Raw genomic sequence first — 19,084 nt, forward strand, 5'->3', positions numbered from 1 at the left:
CCCAACAAGTGTTCCAGTGATGGCGGTGGCGGTAAATCTCTGAAGCTGCTGCCTGCACACCAAACGCTAGAGCTACAACTGATTATTCATCAAAAAAAAAAAGTAAAAGGCACTAGTGTCCAAAACATTATGACGCCATGCAAAGAGAAATTATTACAATCCCTCTCCGGTTTAAAGGTGGGACTATTCAAAAAAAAAAAAAAAACAGATGTCCTCTTATTCACTTCTAACTTCTGTCCCTTTGTTCCTTATATGTTTCAAAAAGCATACACACTGTAGATGTTTGCATCTGGCTTTATAGAAAAATATCATTCATGATTACTGACATTTGGAGAGACACGTCAAAATGAAACACGATATAGTATAGCATCATCACATCTAGATAACATACTATGAGTTGCAGCATTATAAACAACATATGATGGACAACATGTGAACTGACAGTGTGACCTTCCGATCATCGTTCGTATCTCGGTCTCACAGGTTGATGATGAGGTTCGACACAGGAGTCATTGCTGACATAGTGCACATTTGTTGTTGTTGTTGTTGTTGCACATGACACACCCTCCAGCATGAGGGCTGTTTGAAACGTGTACATTGTAATGTCATCGTGGTTAGTGCAAATGCCAAAAACAGACCAATGCCATTGTGTATTTTAAGTAGCAGAAAGGCACATTCGTCTTAACTCTAGTCCCGTACTCAACACTCTGAGTTCATTTGGTGTGATATAAAGCACAAAATCAGGGTTTTTTGCTGTGACTTGTGAGACAGAGAATTTAAGGTGCTTACTGAAGGACACTTTTTCTCCTTAATCAGCAGCTTTCTGTGTCTAATAACCTATTATTCTCCGTATGTGTGTGCAGTCCTTCAGTAAAGCTGTCGCTGTTCAACTGATCATTTTCACAGAGGCTCTCTCCCTCTTCCCCCCTACCGAATGACCTTTTTGGTTTGAGCCAGATGACGCATTTAGTTTGGAGGAACATCCTGGTCACATGACTCGAGGCATTCCAGCACCTGCTTCTGCAGATCAAATCCACTCAACAGGAAGTAGCAGGTGTTGCCTATAAAAATGCACATTTAAACATGGCTCAAACACATACAGCGGCTTCTTATGCTTGCACCAAACAGTCAAAATGTTTCATTTTACAAACGGGGCTTTAAAAACTTTTTTTTTTAATCTTTATGATAAACTGATAATGCCCACCCACAGGGCTCCCCTCTGACTAGAGTGCATTGTAAAAGTCAAATGAACACAAATAATTTAACATTTAAAGGAAATGAATGGTAAAAAAAACAACACACACACACACACACACACACACACACGCTCACACAAAGGTAAAAAGATTCACCATATCACTGCCTGGGAGGACGCGAGTGCTTCTGCGAGGAGACTGGTTTGAGGTTAAAGGTCAGCCATGTCCTCATCCATCTGCACTGTCTGTAGTTTGGCTAGCTCCTTCCCCTCCACAGCCTCCATCTCCCCACACATTGCCCGCACCATCTCATTCACTCCTCCTGAGCCCGAGCCATCCACCTTGTTCTCTGAAAGGTTCATGTAGTTGCTGTTCATGCCAGGGCCCATCATGTGAGAGGGCGGAGGCCCCCGCACCTCGTGGCCCCCAAGGTACTCTGTGGACTGGAGGTGGTGACTGCTTGGGTCTGTTTGGGCCATAAGGGGCGTGCTGACGGTGAGGGTGGTGTAGACCTCTGGCTCGGGGCTGGACGAGGTAACGGTGCGGACCTCAGTGGTTGAGGCGGGACCTTGGCTAGAGGGAGCCTCTTCTGAGTTGGGTGTGGTGTAGCTGATCTGACCACTGGGGTCCAGGTGAAGCCCGTGGTGATAAGAAGAGTAGACACCGCCCTCCAGAGGCTCCTTCTTGATGGATGGCTGGCCGGTGTTGCTCATGCTGTAGAGAACTGTGCTGTGGTGCAGAGACGTCATGGTCAGTTTGTCGTGCTGCTGGAACGAGTCGTCGCTGGAGGAAGTCACTGCTACATTGTTCAGAGGCATCGTACCTGTGGTATTACAATGACAGATCAATACATTCAGTATCTTTACCTCCAGTATAGATCCCATGCTCACGGGTGAACCCCCCCACCCCACCCCACCATCTCATTCCTCGCAGTATGATATGTTTCATTAAGAGCAGGCCTTGGCCCCAAAATTGCTGTTGTGTGTCTCACACACTTGGTGCTCTTTAAGCTTGGCCCCACAGTGCCCCAGAAAACGAATGCAGGAGCCTGCCAGAACTCAACAGCAAGCTGCAATTTTCTGTTTTTCCTTATAATTCATCCTGGTGTAGATTCTCTGCTTTCTGTCAAAGTAAGTGCTGTTGTGGTTTATTCCCTGTTAGTGCGTTTTGTGGCCTCTGATTGTCTGAAACGTATTTCTCCACCTCCCTGCTCTGCAGATCAAGAGCGCAATGATGATGAGTGATGGTGACTTCAGAACTTGTTTTCATCCATCTCTGGGGTTTTCAAAGGACCACCTCTTGTGTGTGCATGTGTGTGTGTGAGTGTGGGGCCCTTCCCTCTTTCTTCTGCTCTGTGTTATGTGTAGTATCAGCCCTTTGGGCTACGGCCCAAACACAGACAAGCCAAGAATAAAGCTGCTTGGATATATTGGGTGGACGTAGTAGAGATCTGTTGACAAACTACAAGGGACGTGCAGCATTGCACTGGAACATTTAAGGAGGGCAAAGAACACCACTGCCCTGCTATGACGCTGGTAGACATAAGGATATAATATCTGTTTTGTGACATAAGATCCTAATACTGTGGTAGATCTTATTTTTGTCTTTTCTTGATTGTAAAGGCTGTAGTCATGTAACAGCATTACTTTAGAGCAAATTTGTTGTATTTAACTGACAGATTAAATGAGTAAGTGAATGACAATGTATGAGCGTCATATTCCTATTACTAGACAATGTCTCCCACTCCTTATTAGGAATTAAAGTATGATTAGTCATTACTCACTAGCTCAAAAATACTGTAATATATTATTGTGTCATTGTTACTCATCTTTACATCAGTATGTTGTAATGCACTTCTCAAGTAAATGCAACAGCAAAAATTATTTTAAATAAACTAGTGTGAAAGCTGAATAACATATCACTTCCTGAACCCACCTTGTTGCGGGATTGTTGAGGCAGAGGAGGCAGAGGAGAGCTGCAGGGGAGGAAGACCTACATCGCTGTTGAGTAATGAGCTGCCATCACTGTCAGAGACTCCACTCTGTACCTGGACCAGACTGTAGCCACCCAGCTGCAGCGCACCTGACGAGGAGCTGAACGTCAGCACAGAGGAGCCCCCATTCTGGGCGGCCATGGTGTGAAGCCCCTCCAGCTTCACCTCAGCTCCATTCACACAGCCAGAGTAGGACGCGTACTGCAGGCTGGAGTCCTCAGCAGAACTGCCCAGTCCCTTCTCCTGCCCTGTCTGCATCTGCATGTCCACTCCAGAGCCCCCCAGCAATACCCCTCCGGGCGGCCTCAGAGGGTTGAAGGCCAAGGGCTGGATGCCCAAATTGAGCCCATTGAAGAGGATGTTTCCAGGTGTGTGGAGGTAAGACGAGCCACCATTGTGAAACACGGTGGGAGAGGTGTTACTGGTCACTAGACTTCCATTGTAGAGACCGCCACTTGTGGATCCAGGGGGCATCTTGATGTCCCCGATCTGTTGGATGACCACCCCACTGTCCAGAGGTCCTGTTTGAATCCCATGGGTGATCACCCCATCTGAGGAGTTAGAGAGGGGCCGAGGTGACAGCTCCTCCTGGCCTTTACTAGACTCGTCCTCTGTGCTGTGGTTTCCATCAGATTCGCTGTGAAAAAAGGCAGACAGAGATGACAAATGGTATGTCACAAAACAAAGGAAAGAGAGAATCATTTGTGGTAAATCGTTGTTATTAATTGACGAAATACATATTAATACGAAATGGAATAAGGCTGTAAGAAGTGGAAGTTCCTGATTTAGACATTAAGTGCTTTTACTTCCCTTCAGGAAAGAAAACACACTCTACAGCACTGTCCCAATTAGAGAGTATAAACCAGTGTAATGGCGTTTATTTCCTTTCCACCCACATCTTGCCTATAACCCAGTTCAGACAGTCACATTTGTTGGTGTGTTATTACACAGCTTTGAAGAGCAGGCTGTGTTTGTGAATGTGTAGCCCTCTCTTACCTCATGGAGAGAGCTGCACTCACAACAACCAACCAACATCAACAACCGTGCAACCATTTGGCGCAATAAATTCTGCTGTGACAAAATGCCAGAGCTGGTGGCGTGACGGAACAAATGGCTGAAACGATTTATTTTTGCTGCCCCCCCTCCCCACCCTCGATTTCCGATGTAAAATTTAAATCTTTATTTTTCATTTTTTTTAAAAGACAGTGTCTTTAGAAAAAAAAAAACAAAACAATGTGGACGTAGCCGTTAGGTTTTGTTTATTAACCCCCCCCCCCCCCCATGTTGAAAGACTGATAAAAACAGCTGCACCCCCCCATCACCCCCCTCCCCCCACAACACACACACACTCAAACATCCAACCCCCCCCCCACACACACACTTCCAGGAAAAGATATAAAGCAAGACACTGGTTACTGCAAGTGTGAGACGATTAAGTTCGTTAAAATATCCACAGGTTATAAACGTATTAAAACATCGTTTCAGAATAATTGTGGTCGCGATGTGACGGTATTGTGTGATGGTTTGTGTGTTTGTTCGCGCTTGTTTGTGTGTGTGTGTGTGTGTGTGTGTGTATGACACACACACACACACACACACACACACACACACACACACAGAGGGGTCACCTCCACCAGGTGTGCGTCAGCTTTGTTCACAGAGAGGGAAACATGAAAGAAGGTAAAATTCAATCTGTTTGTGTGGAAGAGTTATGTTGGATCCTTTCAGGTCTGGGGGTGGGGGGTGGGGGCGGGGGGGTGATTATGAAAATGATTTATGTTGGACTGGGGACATACGCACGCGCTAGGGTGCGTGTGTACGCGTGCGTGGGTTTTTGTGCACATCCACGCACACGTATTATTAATACTCGAGATTAAAGTAACTTTTCCAGCCACCTCTTGATTTGTTTCATCAGAGTTCAACTCTCCATGTGTCTGGTAGTGAAGGCACTGGGGTGTGTGGAGGGAGGTTAGTGATATTTAGTTGCTTATGGTTTCCATGCCCCATAGCACCAACGCACTTGAAACCGGATCTGAAAGGCAATCGCTTCATATTTCAAAACATTAAAGCGTGCTCCAAACCCTTTTACGCATACTTTTTTCTTTCTTAATTATAAACAGTTATTGATTTACATTGTCAAGTCTTATAAGTGAGACCGACGGGAGATTCTCAAATACACTGAGCACTGTCAGTCACTGACTTAAGTGTGAATGGTTGTAAACTAGGCGTCCGTGCATGAAAAAAAGCTTTGAAATACTTTGTTAAAATTCGCCCTTGTGTATTTTAATGCGCCTTTTACGCACGGTGCACTCAGAGAAATACTTCATGAATTTGGTTCATATGAAGTTTGAAATTATGTGGATTGCTCCTCTTGTTGCCTCACCTTTTTGATTGTGCCTCGGACGGGTTTCTGTCTCTCTGTCTCCTGTTTTTGAACCAGTTGCTGACCTGGGTCAAGGAGAGTCCTGTAATCTTGGCGAGATTTCTTTTCTCGGCAGGAGAGGGGTACCTATTCTGATTATACAGATCCTTCAACGCGTTTCGAGACCTCTCCTTGAAACAATACACAGTCTCCTCGCCGTCCCAGATAGTCCTGGGGAGAGGGTACTTTCTCCGGATCCGGTACTTGTCCACGGCGCCCAGGGGTCTCCCCCGCGCCTTCTCCGCCTCGGTGTACCGGGCCTTGTACCACAGATCTTGCAGAAAGGTGTGGTTGGACGGACTGAAACTGTGGTTCTCCAAAATACTGTACAGCTCCTGATACCGAGCCTGGTGGAAAGCAACGAGGGCTTGGGCTTTTAGGATGCTTTCGTTGCCGCGTAGCAGGTCACTCTGTGGCAGGGACCACAGGAACCTGGCCAGCCGGTCCACATTGCCTCCCTGCTGCAAAGCCTCGCAGACACACGCCACTTGCTCCGGGGAGAAAGCCAGAGAGGAAGCGGCGCTCACCAACAGCTCCGTGCGCACCGCGTCCGCGTTGGGAGTCGTGCGCTCCATGGACAACTCCGCCGCGTCCAGCGCCACAAACTTGATGCACTCCCGCTTATCCACCTCCTTCACATTTTCCCTCTTGATGTCATTTGCTGTTGTGACTTCTCCGGCAGAAGAAGAAGACATTTTTTTTTGTTCAAGCCTTCCCTGGTAAAGTCACTCCTCCCAGCTCGATCAGGTTACCTCCTCGCCATGCGAATGCGATCGGATATCTGACAGCAGCTGTAAGTAGATATCTCTCTCCCCTTTTCCTTCCAACGTGACTTTTACTCTGCGGGGACTGGAGCTGGAAGGAGACACACTGGGGTCTATCTGCAGGAGAGCCACGCTATTGGCCGCTGATGGACCCATAAGGGAGGAGCAAGCCGATTCAGACACGAATGTTTGGTTTCCAGTTGTCACTCATATAACTTCCAGCATATTCCCGTAGCTCACCTGTGCAAGGTGAGTGCTTTTAGGGTCGTGGGAACGGGGTATCCTCGTTGTCTCAATGGCCAGGACCTGCCTTTGCTCTGGGTGTGCAGTTTTTATTCCCTTATCTATGAATGGAAATCCAAGGGGGGGAATAAGCCTGTGATATTGCCCCTCGATATCTCAACCTGAAATGATTTTGAAACATAAAACATTAAATTAAACCTGAGACTGAACTAAAAACGTATTCTGTTTTGATTATTATTATTACTGCAGTTCATGTGCCGATCTGTACGTCACAAGCTATACATACACCGTGACTCTGTCAAGTCACAACAGACGCATTATGATCCCGATATACAATGTCGGATGAAATCCAATATATAAACATATAATATTTAATAAGAACGACAGAAACAAACATCTCCATAATTTTCAGACCATCTCATAAATATTTGTGGTGGCATATTTCTTTTTTCTCTGAAGCTCAAACAGTAGCTCTAAGTCTTATTTTCACCATTCACTCTTAGCACCAAAGCCAACCAACTGTCTAACATTAATATAAGATGATATCATATTTGTAACATAAGGGTAGCTTGCATCAAATGTTACTCACTCGCCCATAAAAGCTTGTGTTTGTATTTTCGTATCATATGTGCACTGGGTCGCATTCATCGTTATTTCAAAACTTTGAAACAAAGAAGATAGTTTGTTTGCTTGTTTTGCCAACATTTTAAATCTAATGCAGCAGTGCAGTCTAACATTGTCCTACAATTATTGACATGCATACATTTATCAATAAATCAATATATATCACATATCCCTGATAAAATATACAACAGTACATCTGCTTTCTGAGCAATGGCCTTTGAAAGTTTGGATTTGAAATTAAACCATTCAACCAACCTGCTCAAAAGTTAATGTTACAATTTTGTCACTATTTTATCAATAGACATTTTCTGTCTTCATCATACATAGGATTATAAATCACATAATATATCCATCATCCTTGGTGAATTATTTCCCCCAAACAGTTATACATTAAAGCAGAAACGCAATGATGTCAGATGCCTTGGGGAACAACATCTGGGTAGAGTTTTGGTTTTAATTATGTTTCAGTTCTGACTTACATTAGATCATGGAATATATGGGAGTCCTGTATGGGGAAGTGCACAGAGGAGACAGTGAAACCCATGATGAAAGCAACCATTATAAACATTCTCTCTAAATACAACCTAGTGAAAATAAACAACTCAGCTTTTTTACCTCAGACCCCCTGGGACTCCTCAGGGACCCCAGTGTGTGCCTGCACCACAGTGTGACCACCGCTGCTGTAGAGGTCATCATTAAGTCGGAACCAGTCTTATTAGTGCACTTTCCCCGTCGGACCACATTCTGTGTGGCGCAGCGGTTCGCTTCTTGTGAAGTGACAGGAGAGCTGCTGGGTGTTGACATTTTTTCTCCTGTAGCTTGTCATTTTGTGTAGCTCGCACAGAAATGGACGACCAGGGGTGTCCGAGATGCAAAACAACCAAATACAGGAATCCGTCGCTGAAGCTGATGGTTAACGTCTGCGGCCACACGCTGTGAGTATTTACATCCGACAGCTAGCCTAAAGAAAGCAGAGTGAAGCAAAATCCCCCACAACACGACGTTTTTACTTTCAAAATGTGCAAAAAAAAAAAGACACATACCTACACAAAAAGCATCTAAACCAAGCGGTTATGTCTTATTTTAAGCTTCATTATCTTCTCTCAAGTCTTAATGTTCGGACGTTAAAGAGGTTGTAACATATTTCTGCTTCTGAGCTTTTAGCTAACGGTTTGTTGTGCTCAGTGATGTGTCAAATGTAAAGGTGGATAATAAACTGCATACTCATGTAGATAATTTAATTTGATACTATGAACTATGACAAGCCTTCAGAAAGATACTGCAGCTTTAACAGGCGAGGTGGCACAGGCCATCCTCTGTCACATCACTGACAGTGCTGCTTGACGACTGTCAAGCCTGTTTACACCAGACCTGCACTGTCTGTATGTATTTGTAATCCTGTTAAACAGCTGGTAGAAGAGGTCTTCAAACCGGTGCAGGTGCTTCAATCTTCAATCACACACAGCCTTTGTCACTGTAGAACTCCTGGATTTTTACTTGTTTTTTTTGGAAAGTACAAAGCATTCAGGATGGCAGTGACAAGAGTGACCGATGGCTGGGAGTATAACCTTTGTGTGTTTGCAGTGTGTGCTGTAGTTTTAACTCCATACGTAGTACACTTTATCCAGTGGAGTTATAATCTAATCTGCATTCGGGTTGTACTATATAATTATAGTAGGATTCACTGACATCTGCGTACTTAACTGATGAATCACATTCTCTATAAACTGGTTCCTATGAATCCTACCATCGTTGCAAGTAGATACAGAAATCAAGTCCAGACCATACCCTAACCTCACCAAAACCATGAAAAAAGATGCATCCTAAAAGTAACCATTTTCACCTTTATACCTGCATTTAACCATTTTAAGGCCAATCCCTGAACATAATCCTATTTAAGTTTCTAAACCACTGTGATAGGTCTGGTTTGGTGGGTCAGTAATTTTACATAATATATGATAATCACAAGTCACCAGAAAATTAATTCGAAATATAATTTACAATGACATAAAGCAAAAAAAAATGTAAGCAAGTCTTTGTATTCTTGAATCTTTAAACAACAGTTAATCACTTATCACAAGTGGAATAATTTTATTTTGATAGACTTGATAATAGACTAATTGTTCTGCCACAGAACAATAGTTCACACTAATCCTATGTATTTTGCTACAGTTTTGATTGTGTGTTACCGTCATGTCAGTACTGGGTAACACTTGTCTGCTGTAGCATTTTCCAATGTTTAACCTTGTCATCTGTTTAAAAACCTGGTCATTTAAATTAGGGGGGCATGTTCTCTGTGAGCATCATGCAGTGACAGTGGTAGCCTGATGAGAGCATTTTTTCGACCCTGTCTGTTTATTGACCGAGCCATCAGGAAGCGGCTGTGCTTTGTCATCAGGTCAGAGAGCTCATAACTCACCGCCTCTGTCTGGATGCAGGGCTACACGCAGAAAATTAAAATGATTCTGCAATGAAGCAATTTGGAGAGATGTCCCAGCTCAGGTCACCTTGGGTTTGTTCCTCGGAGCCGGTGCGCTAGTGAATTTATGCACCATTTGGAAACTGCTGTACTCTCAAACTGTATTAGTATTTTCATCACTGATGTCATTTGTCTTTTTGTTTGCAGCTAGACTTACTGGGGAGTTGACAATTGCAGAGGTCTGTACTGTAGCTTGAGCAATGTGTTTCAGTTTCACAGGGACTGAACAACTCTATACAGAAAACAGTGAGTAAGAAAGAAAGAGGTAATATGGATAAAATAAATAATTCAGAAAGATAAATGCATTTATACAAATAGATAGTGTGTCAGTAAACTTAATTAAACACACAAACTGACACATAAACTGTTACATATTTACATCAGTCCATATTTGTATAAGTCACGTACACATAAGACAGAAAAGTCACTTTGTGAAATGATATCACAACTAAGGAAATAGTAGCTGTTGTAGGAACACAATAGACAGCCAATATAACAGATTAAATGTATAATCAGAATTAAATGATGGTAATACTGTGAATAAGTGTGGGTGTAGCCATTAGAATTAAACCGTTTTCATAACTGTTCAATCATTAGGTCATTTATGAAGCAAAAATGTAAACAATCAGTGTATTCAGCATTTTCTCCCCTTTTCTCTGTCTCACAATAATTGTATAATAATATTGTGGATATCTTTGAGTTTTGGACTGTTGGTCTGTCTAAAAGTACAATAAGTGTTTTTCTTGTTAAGTTTATTATTTTATTAATGGAGTTATTGGAAAAATTATCAGTAGATTATTCAAGGTCATAATCGTTAGCCCCAGCCCTAGTTTGACTCTCTGGTTCATTCATTGGAAAAAGTGTTCGCCTCTCTTTGCCTTGGACCGGCTGAGTGGCCATTTCAGTCTTGGTTGACCAGGCTTCCTGCCCCAGCAATGCAATGCAGTATTGAGCTTCTCCACTTCTAGCATGCATCTAAATTTAAACCCAACCACAGCACATTTTGTATCCCTGTCAGCAGGGACGTTTGATGTGTGTTATTTATTACCTTTGCACAATGACACCAGGCCCATGTCCCTTTGGCATTTGACACTGGGCACACAGCCAGACACAAACAATGTGGTGGGGTGGACATGTTGGGGTTTACAGGCTAGACACACCTAATTAGGTAGAAACTAGTTTCCTTTACCCAGTGACTGTATGTTCTAGGTTGATGAACAGTAGTAAAGTGGAAATTTTTGGGTTTTCTGGTGTTTCAGGGTTCCAGAAATAAAGGCTCTGTTTGTTTTCTCCAAGGATGCTTCCAAGAGTTGAATGGGCATCAAGTACTCTCAGATGAGTGATCAGTACAGAGGGCTTATCTACTAAAAAACTTGAAGGAATTGACTCAGGGTTAGAGGTGATGATTGATACAGCCATGAGATGATTAGCTTAGCTTCCCATAAAGGCTGTTAGCAGGGTTAGCAGGGGAAACAGCTAGCCTGATTTTGTCCAAAATATTAAAAATCTGCCTCCAGCACCTAGGAACCACTGTAAATCCACAATGTGTCATTTCTCCAGTTCATTTCCTACATGAATTAAACAAACACAATGTATCATATTAATCAGTGAACTGCCTACGGATGCAAGTAGGCTGACAGAGCCAGCCTAGCTGTTTCCCCGTTTCTAGTCTTTACAGGAAGCTAAGTTAACTCCCTCCTGGCAGTAGCTTTATATTTAACTGACAGACATTAAAATTGTATTAATCTTTTTATATAAGCGTCATCAAGATTTTTACTAATCATATTAACTAAAATGTCCAACTGTTTTTACTACAAGTTCTATGGGGCATTGCTGGAAAAGACAGTGTAAACTTTTGTTGCCTTTGCTGCTAACAGAGAGCCTAACTTCTGCATCACCTCAGGGTTAGCTTCTCAATGTATTTCAAATGTATTTACTTTGAGAGACATTGAGCTCATTGTTGAAAGAAAACTCTTAAATTCAAATTTATAGTGAGGAATTTTGTCCCATTTTGCACCTTTTTATAAAATATTCCAAATCTGCGGTTTGTTTTTTTGAGATCACACAAACCTAACGCTAGCTTCCTGTGTACTCCTGGGCATCAGCATTTTTTTTGACTGTGCTGCTGCAGGTATTGTAGGTCACAGGGCAGGACGGAGCGTCATAGCAGGTTTAAATATGACACAAAGCCAGCTCTGAGAAAGTCCTGAGAATGTTATGACTTTCGTGACAGGAACAGGTGAATCCAGCTCCTCGCTGCGCATAGTGTTTTTCTTTTCTTTTTTTTTTGCTGTCTTGCAAAGTGAGGCAGCAAAGATACAAGCAATGTCATCAAGCAGTGGTGGGGTGATAGTGGCAGTGGTGGGGGAGCCTCTTTGCTGAGCTAGGACCCTGTTTACCCTCCTCTTACCACCCCCTTCTCTGACCTGCTGACAGCTGCAGATGGGAGAGATAGGAGCCTGGAGCTCTGAGCAGGACAGGTGAGAGAGGGAGGAGTCAGGAGCACTCAGTCAGCAACAACAGCCCTGGGATACAAAGATGGCAGGTTGCTAGAGATCTGACTGTTCACTTAAATGTTTGTTCTATATGCTAAACACTATAGCCTAGCCTTGGCAAGAGATGTCTGAGTCCCCACTTTGATTACAAATCGCAACAGGCACACACTGAAAGCTGTCACTTAGAGAAGGCCAGCTTCAGAGGAAAGATGGCAAATTGACTCTAAAAGTCTCCTCCCTCCCCTTTAGACGCTCACCTCTTTGCTCTAGAGTTACACAGGATTTCCCCTATGGAGAGTTCTGTTGTGTGGTCCATTTATGGGGCAGGGGGCAAGCTACGCCCCACTCCTCGCCCCGTGTTGATGAATGGTCTCTTTGTGGGCCTGTGGAAACAAGCTGAATCCCTCCATCTACCTCCATATGGCCAGGCCTATACATCTCCTGTAGCCTGGGGCCACAGTGAACATCTGCCTTTCCAGGGAGCACTTGAGCAGCGGGCTCCTCATGCTCTTAAGCACCAACTGGACAACGCAGATGTTCCTGTCCATCGTTCAGCTTTCATTTTCATATTGCCGCTTCATTTAAGCCAAGCTAAACTGACTTGCTTGTAAAATAGTCCCCTGCGATGCTTCGTCTTTTTTACATCTATGTGAGTGTTGTATGGCTTGTGTCATACTTGGCAGGTTGAGCTTGTTTGACCCATATCTGAGACGATATGCGTAAACAGCCAAACTCCATGGCTCTGCACTTTCTCCTTTAACTGTTTTTCTTTGTTTTGAATCCTGCTGATGAAGTGAAATGTCCTGTATGATTGTTGAAATAGGCTCCATCCTGGGAGACTAGCTTTTCACTGGGCACCAGTGTCTCAAGTCCAGTCTTTGACTTTTGGAAAGAAGTGACTCAGCCATATTATCGATGACGTATGTCGAAAAATCTGGCTTTTTCCCCTCAACTTTGCTATATTTTATTATGAAAACTGTCAGTGCTCAACAGCAGATAGTTAGATTTGGAAACCAGATGTTATTCATTTTTGTAAAGGTGGTCACAAGCAGGAAGGTGAATTCCTGTGGAAATAAAGCTCCACAAGGACTTAATTAAAAGAGTGTACTGTGCAAACGTTTATCCAGGCCCTCCACCCCATCAGGGGAGATTTAGGAACATTCCCATTGTCCTCAGTGTCCACTCCTCACTTGAGTGTGACTGATGGGTAAACGCCTACCTGCATAAAGGTGTGATTGATGGCTAAGCTCAGGGTTATGCCCTCAGGTAGATCTGCTGTATGGTTGCTGTGTAGTTGTGTCATGATGGTGCATGAAGTAAACCTTCCTGTTTCAGCCTGGACTCTACCTGAAATACCTCAACACTTTCTGAGAAGTGTTTCCGTCTTTTTGTTCAGTATTGTGTCACTGGTGGAGAGGTATGCTTTTTACTGAATAGAATTTCGAATCATTGTGGCTTCATGTGAGGAACTAAAGGCCGCCTGAAAAACTCATCATGACTGTGCTGTACTGCTACATATTTTGTCTTGGAAAGTAATCATATCCATTAAACAGATTTATAGGAGATACTTTGATCAATAACTGCCTAGATTTCCACGGTGTTTAAAAATGTGGCTTAAACTTCTGCATAATACAGCTTCCTTTTATTTAGGAGCAATGTCAGGAATAATAATGAAATTTTCTGGCAGAAAATGAAGAAAGATTGGACTTGCATGTGGACATGAAGTACTGTAGTTTTTTCATATTAAAAGTTAAACTTTTGGATAAATAAAAGCCTTAAGCACAAATGACAGTTCAGTTTAATATACTTCAGTTTACCAATGAAGTAATGAATACACAAAACTCCGCAGTTGTCTGTCTGTATTTCATTCCCTTTCCCAAAATTACGTAAGACTTAGTCCATTCTTCTAATGATAGACCACACTGTGAATTACTGAGCTGGATTTTATCATATTATGCAACGTGGCAGAATAACTGAGGTCTACTGAAATAACAATAAAGCAAATGTTTTTCCAGGGCAGACAGACACTCCGCTGATGGGGTGTCAGACTAATTTCCTCTTGTCTGAGAGGGGGAGGCAGCCTAAACGACATTCCAATCATAATCCCTGCCATCTTTGAGCACTCAGAGGAAATAGTCATATGCTCCATTATCACCCACTGTGCCTGATGATAATATACAGGCAAAAAAAACAGAAAATTTGCATTACTGTGAGGAAAATTGTGTTTCAGCAGCCACATACTGTACACCATCACATGCTCCAGAAACATCCAACTCAGCTCGGTGGTGTTTTCTGTTTGTTGTCTTCTATAGATGCGAGAACTGTGTGGAGATGCTGTTTGTGCGCGGCTCGGGCAATTGCGTGCAGTGCGACACGCCCCTGCGGAAGAGCAACTTCCGCGTGCAGCTCTTTGAAGACCCAACCGTAGATAAGGAGGTGGAGATCCGCAAGAAGGTGCTGAAGATGTGAGTGAGGGGTACGGGGAGGGTGAGGGATGCGGCTCTGCGTGTTTATGTGTCATCCCATGCCTCCACCCACTTCTTAAGCCACCTTTGTCTTCCTCATTACACTGTTTGTTTTGTAGACAATGACTCTCCCCAGGGGGGGCTCAAACGGGAAGGCTCTTTCCCTGCCAGGTTTTTACTTCGCAGCCCCTCCCCACCCCTCGTTCTCTCCCTCTCATCTGTTCTTTAATAGCCCCTTAATTGACATCTAATGTGTGCCTATTAGGCTGTATGCAGACATGGTATTATAAAATGGTTGATTTAATGGAGGCTATTAATGTCAATGCATATTTGCTTTCACCAGGTTTTACTGTTTGTATCATGAGTTGTGTTCTTCTTCTGCAGATACAACAAGAGAAATTTTGACTTTCCCAGCCTGAGAGAGTATAACGACTACTTGGAGCAAGTGGAGGACATAGGTAGGAGCACCGACTTGGAAGCCTCATGCTGAAACAGAGGGCAAAAAGGATGCTTACTAGTGTAATGATTTCTCCTTGATTCTGGCTGCAAAGGCCGATGTTTTACAACCATTCATGCCTGCCAGGGGCATGGATCAGGGAGTAGCTCTGCCAACGCTAACACGTCTTGACTGGCAAACCACCATGGACTTTTAGCTTGGATGTATTAAGAGAGTTGGATACGGTGCGGTCAGTCAGCCTTGCTTCTAATTTCTTCTGGTGGCCAACTGTGTTGCTGCTGCTGCTTAAAAAAAAAAAAAATCCCCTACAGCCTAAAATGCATTATCCCTATAGACCACCGTTATAAAAGAGACATCTGTAAAACTGTTGACAGGACACCCAGAACTGCAAATAAGGTCAGTTAATACACTTTTTGTTATATCATGAAACCACAAGCATTTAACATATGCAGAACTTTCCCACAGCTTAGAGAAGCTCATTTTTATGTTTGAGATGTCACCCTAACATAAAGTCTATGAGCCGAGTGGGACAGAAAGGTGGGGCCAGGAAGAAAGACACTGATGTAAATGTCATATTAAAGTCAGGTGTCTAGTTCCTATAATACGCTGATGGCTTTTAGCCTGTAATGTGGGCAAAACAGCTCCTGTGGTCTAGGTTATAGGTTTGGTGCAAGGATTGCACCAGCTATATTATGTGTTCACTCAAAATTGACCAGCTTTTCTGTTTTTAACCTTTACAACAACACATTTTCCTCTTAAATTTCCCCTTAGTTCACCATAGAAGATCCAGATCACTTAATAATAAAGAAATATTGAATTTCCAGATGTCTTTTTTTAAGCCTGCGCCATTCCATCAAATGGAAAATGGAATTTTATACACTTTTCTCAGTGTTTCAGCTGCATGTATTTATCATCTTTGGATCTGGACTAGAATTTAAAATAATTCTATTGTTGATTTTTGAACAGTGCTTGCCTGCACGGCACGAGTTTGTGTTAATGGACACAAAAGGATCTCTTGGGTTGAAGAGGTTAACGTTGATTTGTTTCTCGTCTATATAGTGTATAACTTGACAAACAACATTGATGTGGAGAACACCAAGCTGAGGATGGAGCAGTACCAAAGGGAGAACAGAGATCTCATCCAGAAGAATAAGGCTACTCTTGTGCGTACCAAGTGTATTTTCCCTCACATGTATAATGCCCTTACTGATAACTATAATTTGATAGTAAAATAAATGATTGACGATTTCCTTAGAGACATGAGACTGTAGTTTCAGGTATAATATGGCATAGTTGTATAGGTTTCAGCCTCCAGATCAAACACACTACAGCGAGATTTTTTTGCAACAAACTCTTTCTCTTGCGAATCTGTCTCCTCCTCAGACCCGAGAACAGGAGGAGCTGGAGGAGCTGCTGTTGCTGGAGCAGCAGGGCAATGAGCAGCGGAGACTGGAGGTGCTGCAGGAGGAGCAGAGGCAGCTACAGGCCAAGAGGAAGAACAAGCAGGCTCTGCTGGATGAACTGGTGAGAAACATACATGTTGCATGTACATATGTCCACAGAATGACGAGTCTAGTGATGCAAGAAGACAAGCGAAGGGCAAGTCACATTATGACGGATGTCTGACACACTTACTCACACACATTAACATACACTCTCGGCCTGAGGGTTCATGGCTGTGAGATCATTAAGAGCTTATTACCAGTCATTGTGCTGCAGGCTGCATTGTTCTCATTCTGTGATTCCAAAGCCTCTTGGCTCCATTGTGTTGAGCTGCGGGCTTTGGAAGTGATTGTTCCTGCAGAGTGGACTGCTGAAGGACCATCACAGATAGCAGGCTAAGCTGTGTGTTTGTTTGTTTAAGGCACAGGGCCTTTTGACTGTAGGCAGATGAGATCAGCTCTCACACCCCCTGAGGGAGCTCTCCTGAGCTCTGACATCTGTACATCCCTGTGGCCAGAAAGCTCACTGTTCTCACATGAGTACACAAGCATTTGCCAACACATATATTTAGATTTCTTTGTTGCTATTTCCTGGCGCAATCAGTATTTATAATCAATAAAATATATCACAGAGAACTGGGAACACACTTCTTGATTATTATTCTAATCAAGTGTAAATATTGAATTTACATTAATTGTCTGCATATTTTCTCTTGCATGTATGAACTTTTTTTTCTCTGAAGATCTTTATGAAATGAGACACATGTTAACCATAAAATAAAGCATGTGAATGCCTATTCAAAATAACTGTAACACTCATGAGTGAAAGTGGTCAATTTTTGCAGTCAGAGCAGGACTTTTTTGTGTTAGCGTTAGCCAAGAAACCGCTTTTGGTTTATTTTGAAATGCTTAGACACCTTTAGACCGTCCTGCCATTGCTGCCCACCCTATCAACAATGTCCTCCCACTTCAGTAAACGTGTCCAAGCTTGTGTTCTTAGACCTCTGCGCTTGGCAACACTCCACTGGAGAAACTGAAATGTCCGACCTTGCATTTAATGGAGGTGAAGGCGGCGCAGTGCACTCGAAGCAGCGTCCCCTGCAGTGCCACAGTTTTGTTAATATGGCTTGCATTAATAATGTGGCAGCTAGCCTGAAAGCACCGGTTATCCAGTCAGCCAAAGATGTGTGTGATTGGGGGGGGCGGGGGCGGGTACTGCTTGTGTTTTCATCTCTTTTCAACATACAACAGTTACGCAAGAAAAAGGTCATGTGTGTCATGTGTCAGCTGCTTTTGCTGAGCAGAAAAGTTCCTGATAAAGCACTTTGCTCTAGGTAACACATACACCTAGATTAAAATTCTCATAAAATCCCAAATCCCATTTGTTTCTCCAGGAGCAGTCTCAACTTCCTGCCACCATCTTACTTGCCCAACACAAGGTCCGTGCTGCCCAGCTGGAGACCCAGATAGAGCAGCAGAAACAGGCAGTCAAACCTACCAGTCTGTTTTCAACTGGAATCCATATGGTGAGTGCAACGTTTAAGACGTATTAGCTCTTTAACCCCTGTTCATACACAACTCCAGACAGGCTCTTGTATGCATTGTTTTTTTTTTTGTTTTTTTTTATTTAAGCCCCAGTATCTAAAAGATCTATCATAGGCTACATCCACACTAATAAGTTGTCATTTGAAAACAAAAACTCCAGCCAGATAAGCTTAAAGCTTTGTATCAGAAACTCTGTCCATACCAACACACCTGAAAACACATGACATGACCATTCACAACCATTGGCCATGTGCATGCTGGTCTAAACAAGAAGTAGATTGTCTTCTCTGCAGAAAATACTATGAACGAGGAACAGCAAAGCAGGGTATAGCATTATAAAATGCAGAATGTACCTATGCAACTGAAACTAGCAAAGAAAGAAGGTCAGCAGTGCTTTTAATTAATTAATTATGTTCCATTCATCACTGGTAGTCGTAACCAATAAGACCCAAGCAAGAGGTGAACGTGGGTGTCTGCATCATTGTTTCCAAAAGTCTCAGTTCCTCCCGTCCAGACAATGCAACCCTGGAGTTTTCAAACTAAAACATGGCCAGCTGTTTTTACAGAGGTCTTTTTTTTTAGGGGCTGGAAAACTCCAGAGTATGGATGCCAGATGTAAACATAGCAGATATTAAAACTGAAATGTATCAGTGTGGATGTAGCCGTAAACAACTGGAAGCCCATTAACTACACTTGTACGTAGTTGAGTTGGCGCTTGGTTGTCACAAGCGTGTCAAGGTCATTTGAATAAAGTTGAACCTCTCTCAACTTTCCCTTTTTTTTTTTTTAATTGTTTTTTTTTTTTTTTTTGGCATACTTTTTTATTTGTTATTAGTAGACACACAACAAAGGTTCCTTGGGTGGGAGACAAACCATAAACGTTGCGGTCATGCGATATGAATCTTAACCATTAGACTACATGACTGGCCACAACTTTTGAATCTAGAGTCATAGTGGGC

At 43.0% G+C, this 19,084-nt stretch overlaps 2 protein-coding genes across 3 annotated transcripts in view; one reads left to right on the forward strand and one right to left on the reverse strand.

The window, feature by feature from the left end:
- Positions 1-276: 276 nt before the first annotated feature.
- Positions 277-6,822, reverse strand: six4a (SIX homeobox 4a). 2 transcript variants are annotated; one of them, XR_011693684.1, is made up of 4 exons: positions 5,573-6,822; positions 3,132-3,826; positions 1,353-2,019; positions 277-1,061 (listed from the first exon to the last, which is right to left on the reverse strand). XR_011693684.1 is itself a non-coding variant. In XM_071498523.1 (3 exons), the coding sequence occupies exons 1-3, from the start codon at positions 6,304-6,306 to the stop codon at positions 1,406-1,408; spliced, it is 2,043 nt and encodes a 680-aa protein (XP_071354624.1). In that variant the 5' UTR covers positions 6,307-6,822; the 3' UTR covers positions 277-1,405. The 2 variants fall into 2 exon arrangements, 1 of the variants encoding a protein (XP_071354624.1); XM_071498523.1 differs by having other exon boundaries at positions 277-2,019.
- A 1,145-nt stretch (positions 6,823-7,967) lies between these two features.
- The window catches only part of mnat1 (MNAT1 component of CDK activating kinase), a 31,447-nt gene continuing 20,330 nt past the window's right edge, over positions 7,968-19,084 (forward strand). The window contains exons 1-6 of the mRNA XM_071498099.1: positions 7,968-8,177; positions 14,529-14,681; positions 15,066-15,139; positions 16,198-16,301; positions 16,522-16,662; positions 17,975-18,106. Coding sequence (XP_071354200.1) covers positions 8,089-8,177; positions 14,529-14,681; positions 15,066-15,139; positions 16,198-16,301; positions 16,522-16,662; positions 17,975-18,106 — 693 coding nt within the window. The 5' untranslated portion in view covers positions 7,968-8,088. The remainder of the gene's footprint in view (positions 8,178-14,528; positions 14,682-15,065; positions 15,140-16,197; positions 16,302-16,521; positions 16,663-17,974; positions 18,107-19,084) is intronic.

This window comes from Trachinotus anak, unplaced genomic scaffold (genome assembly GCF_046630095.1).
Source record: "Trachinotus anak isolate AG129_WGS33_773 ecotype Australia unplaced genomic scaffold, CSIRO_AGI_Tana_v1 ptg000015l, whole genome shotgun sequence".
NCBI lineage: Eukaryota > Metazoa > Chordata > Actinopteri > Carangiformes > Carangidae > Trachinotus > Trachinotus anak.

What these genes read in the sequence shown, in the direction of transcription:
- six4a (XM_071498523.1), bottom strand. Translation starts at nt 6,306, where the DNA reads ATGTCTTCTTCTTCTGCCGGAGAAGTCACAACAGCAAATGACATCAAG. An exon ending in TCCGAGGCACAATCAAAAAG is followed by an intron (nt 3,827 to 5,572) that starts GTGAGGCAACAA and finishes CTTTTTTCACAG; the next exon opens with CGAATCTGATGGAAACCACA. An exon ending in CTCAACAATCCCGCAACAAG is followed by an intron (nt 2,020 to 3,131) that starts GTGGGTTCAGGA and finishes GTAATACCACAG; the next exon opens with GTACGATGCCTCTGAACAAT.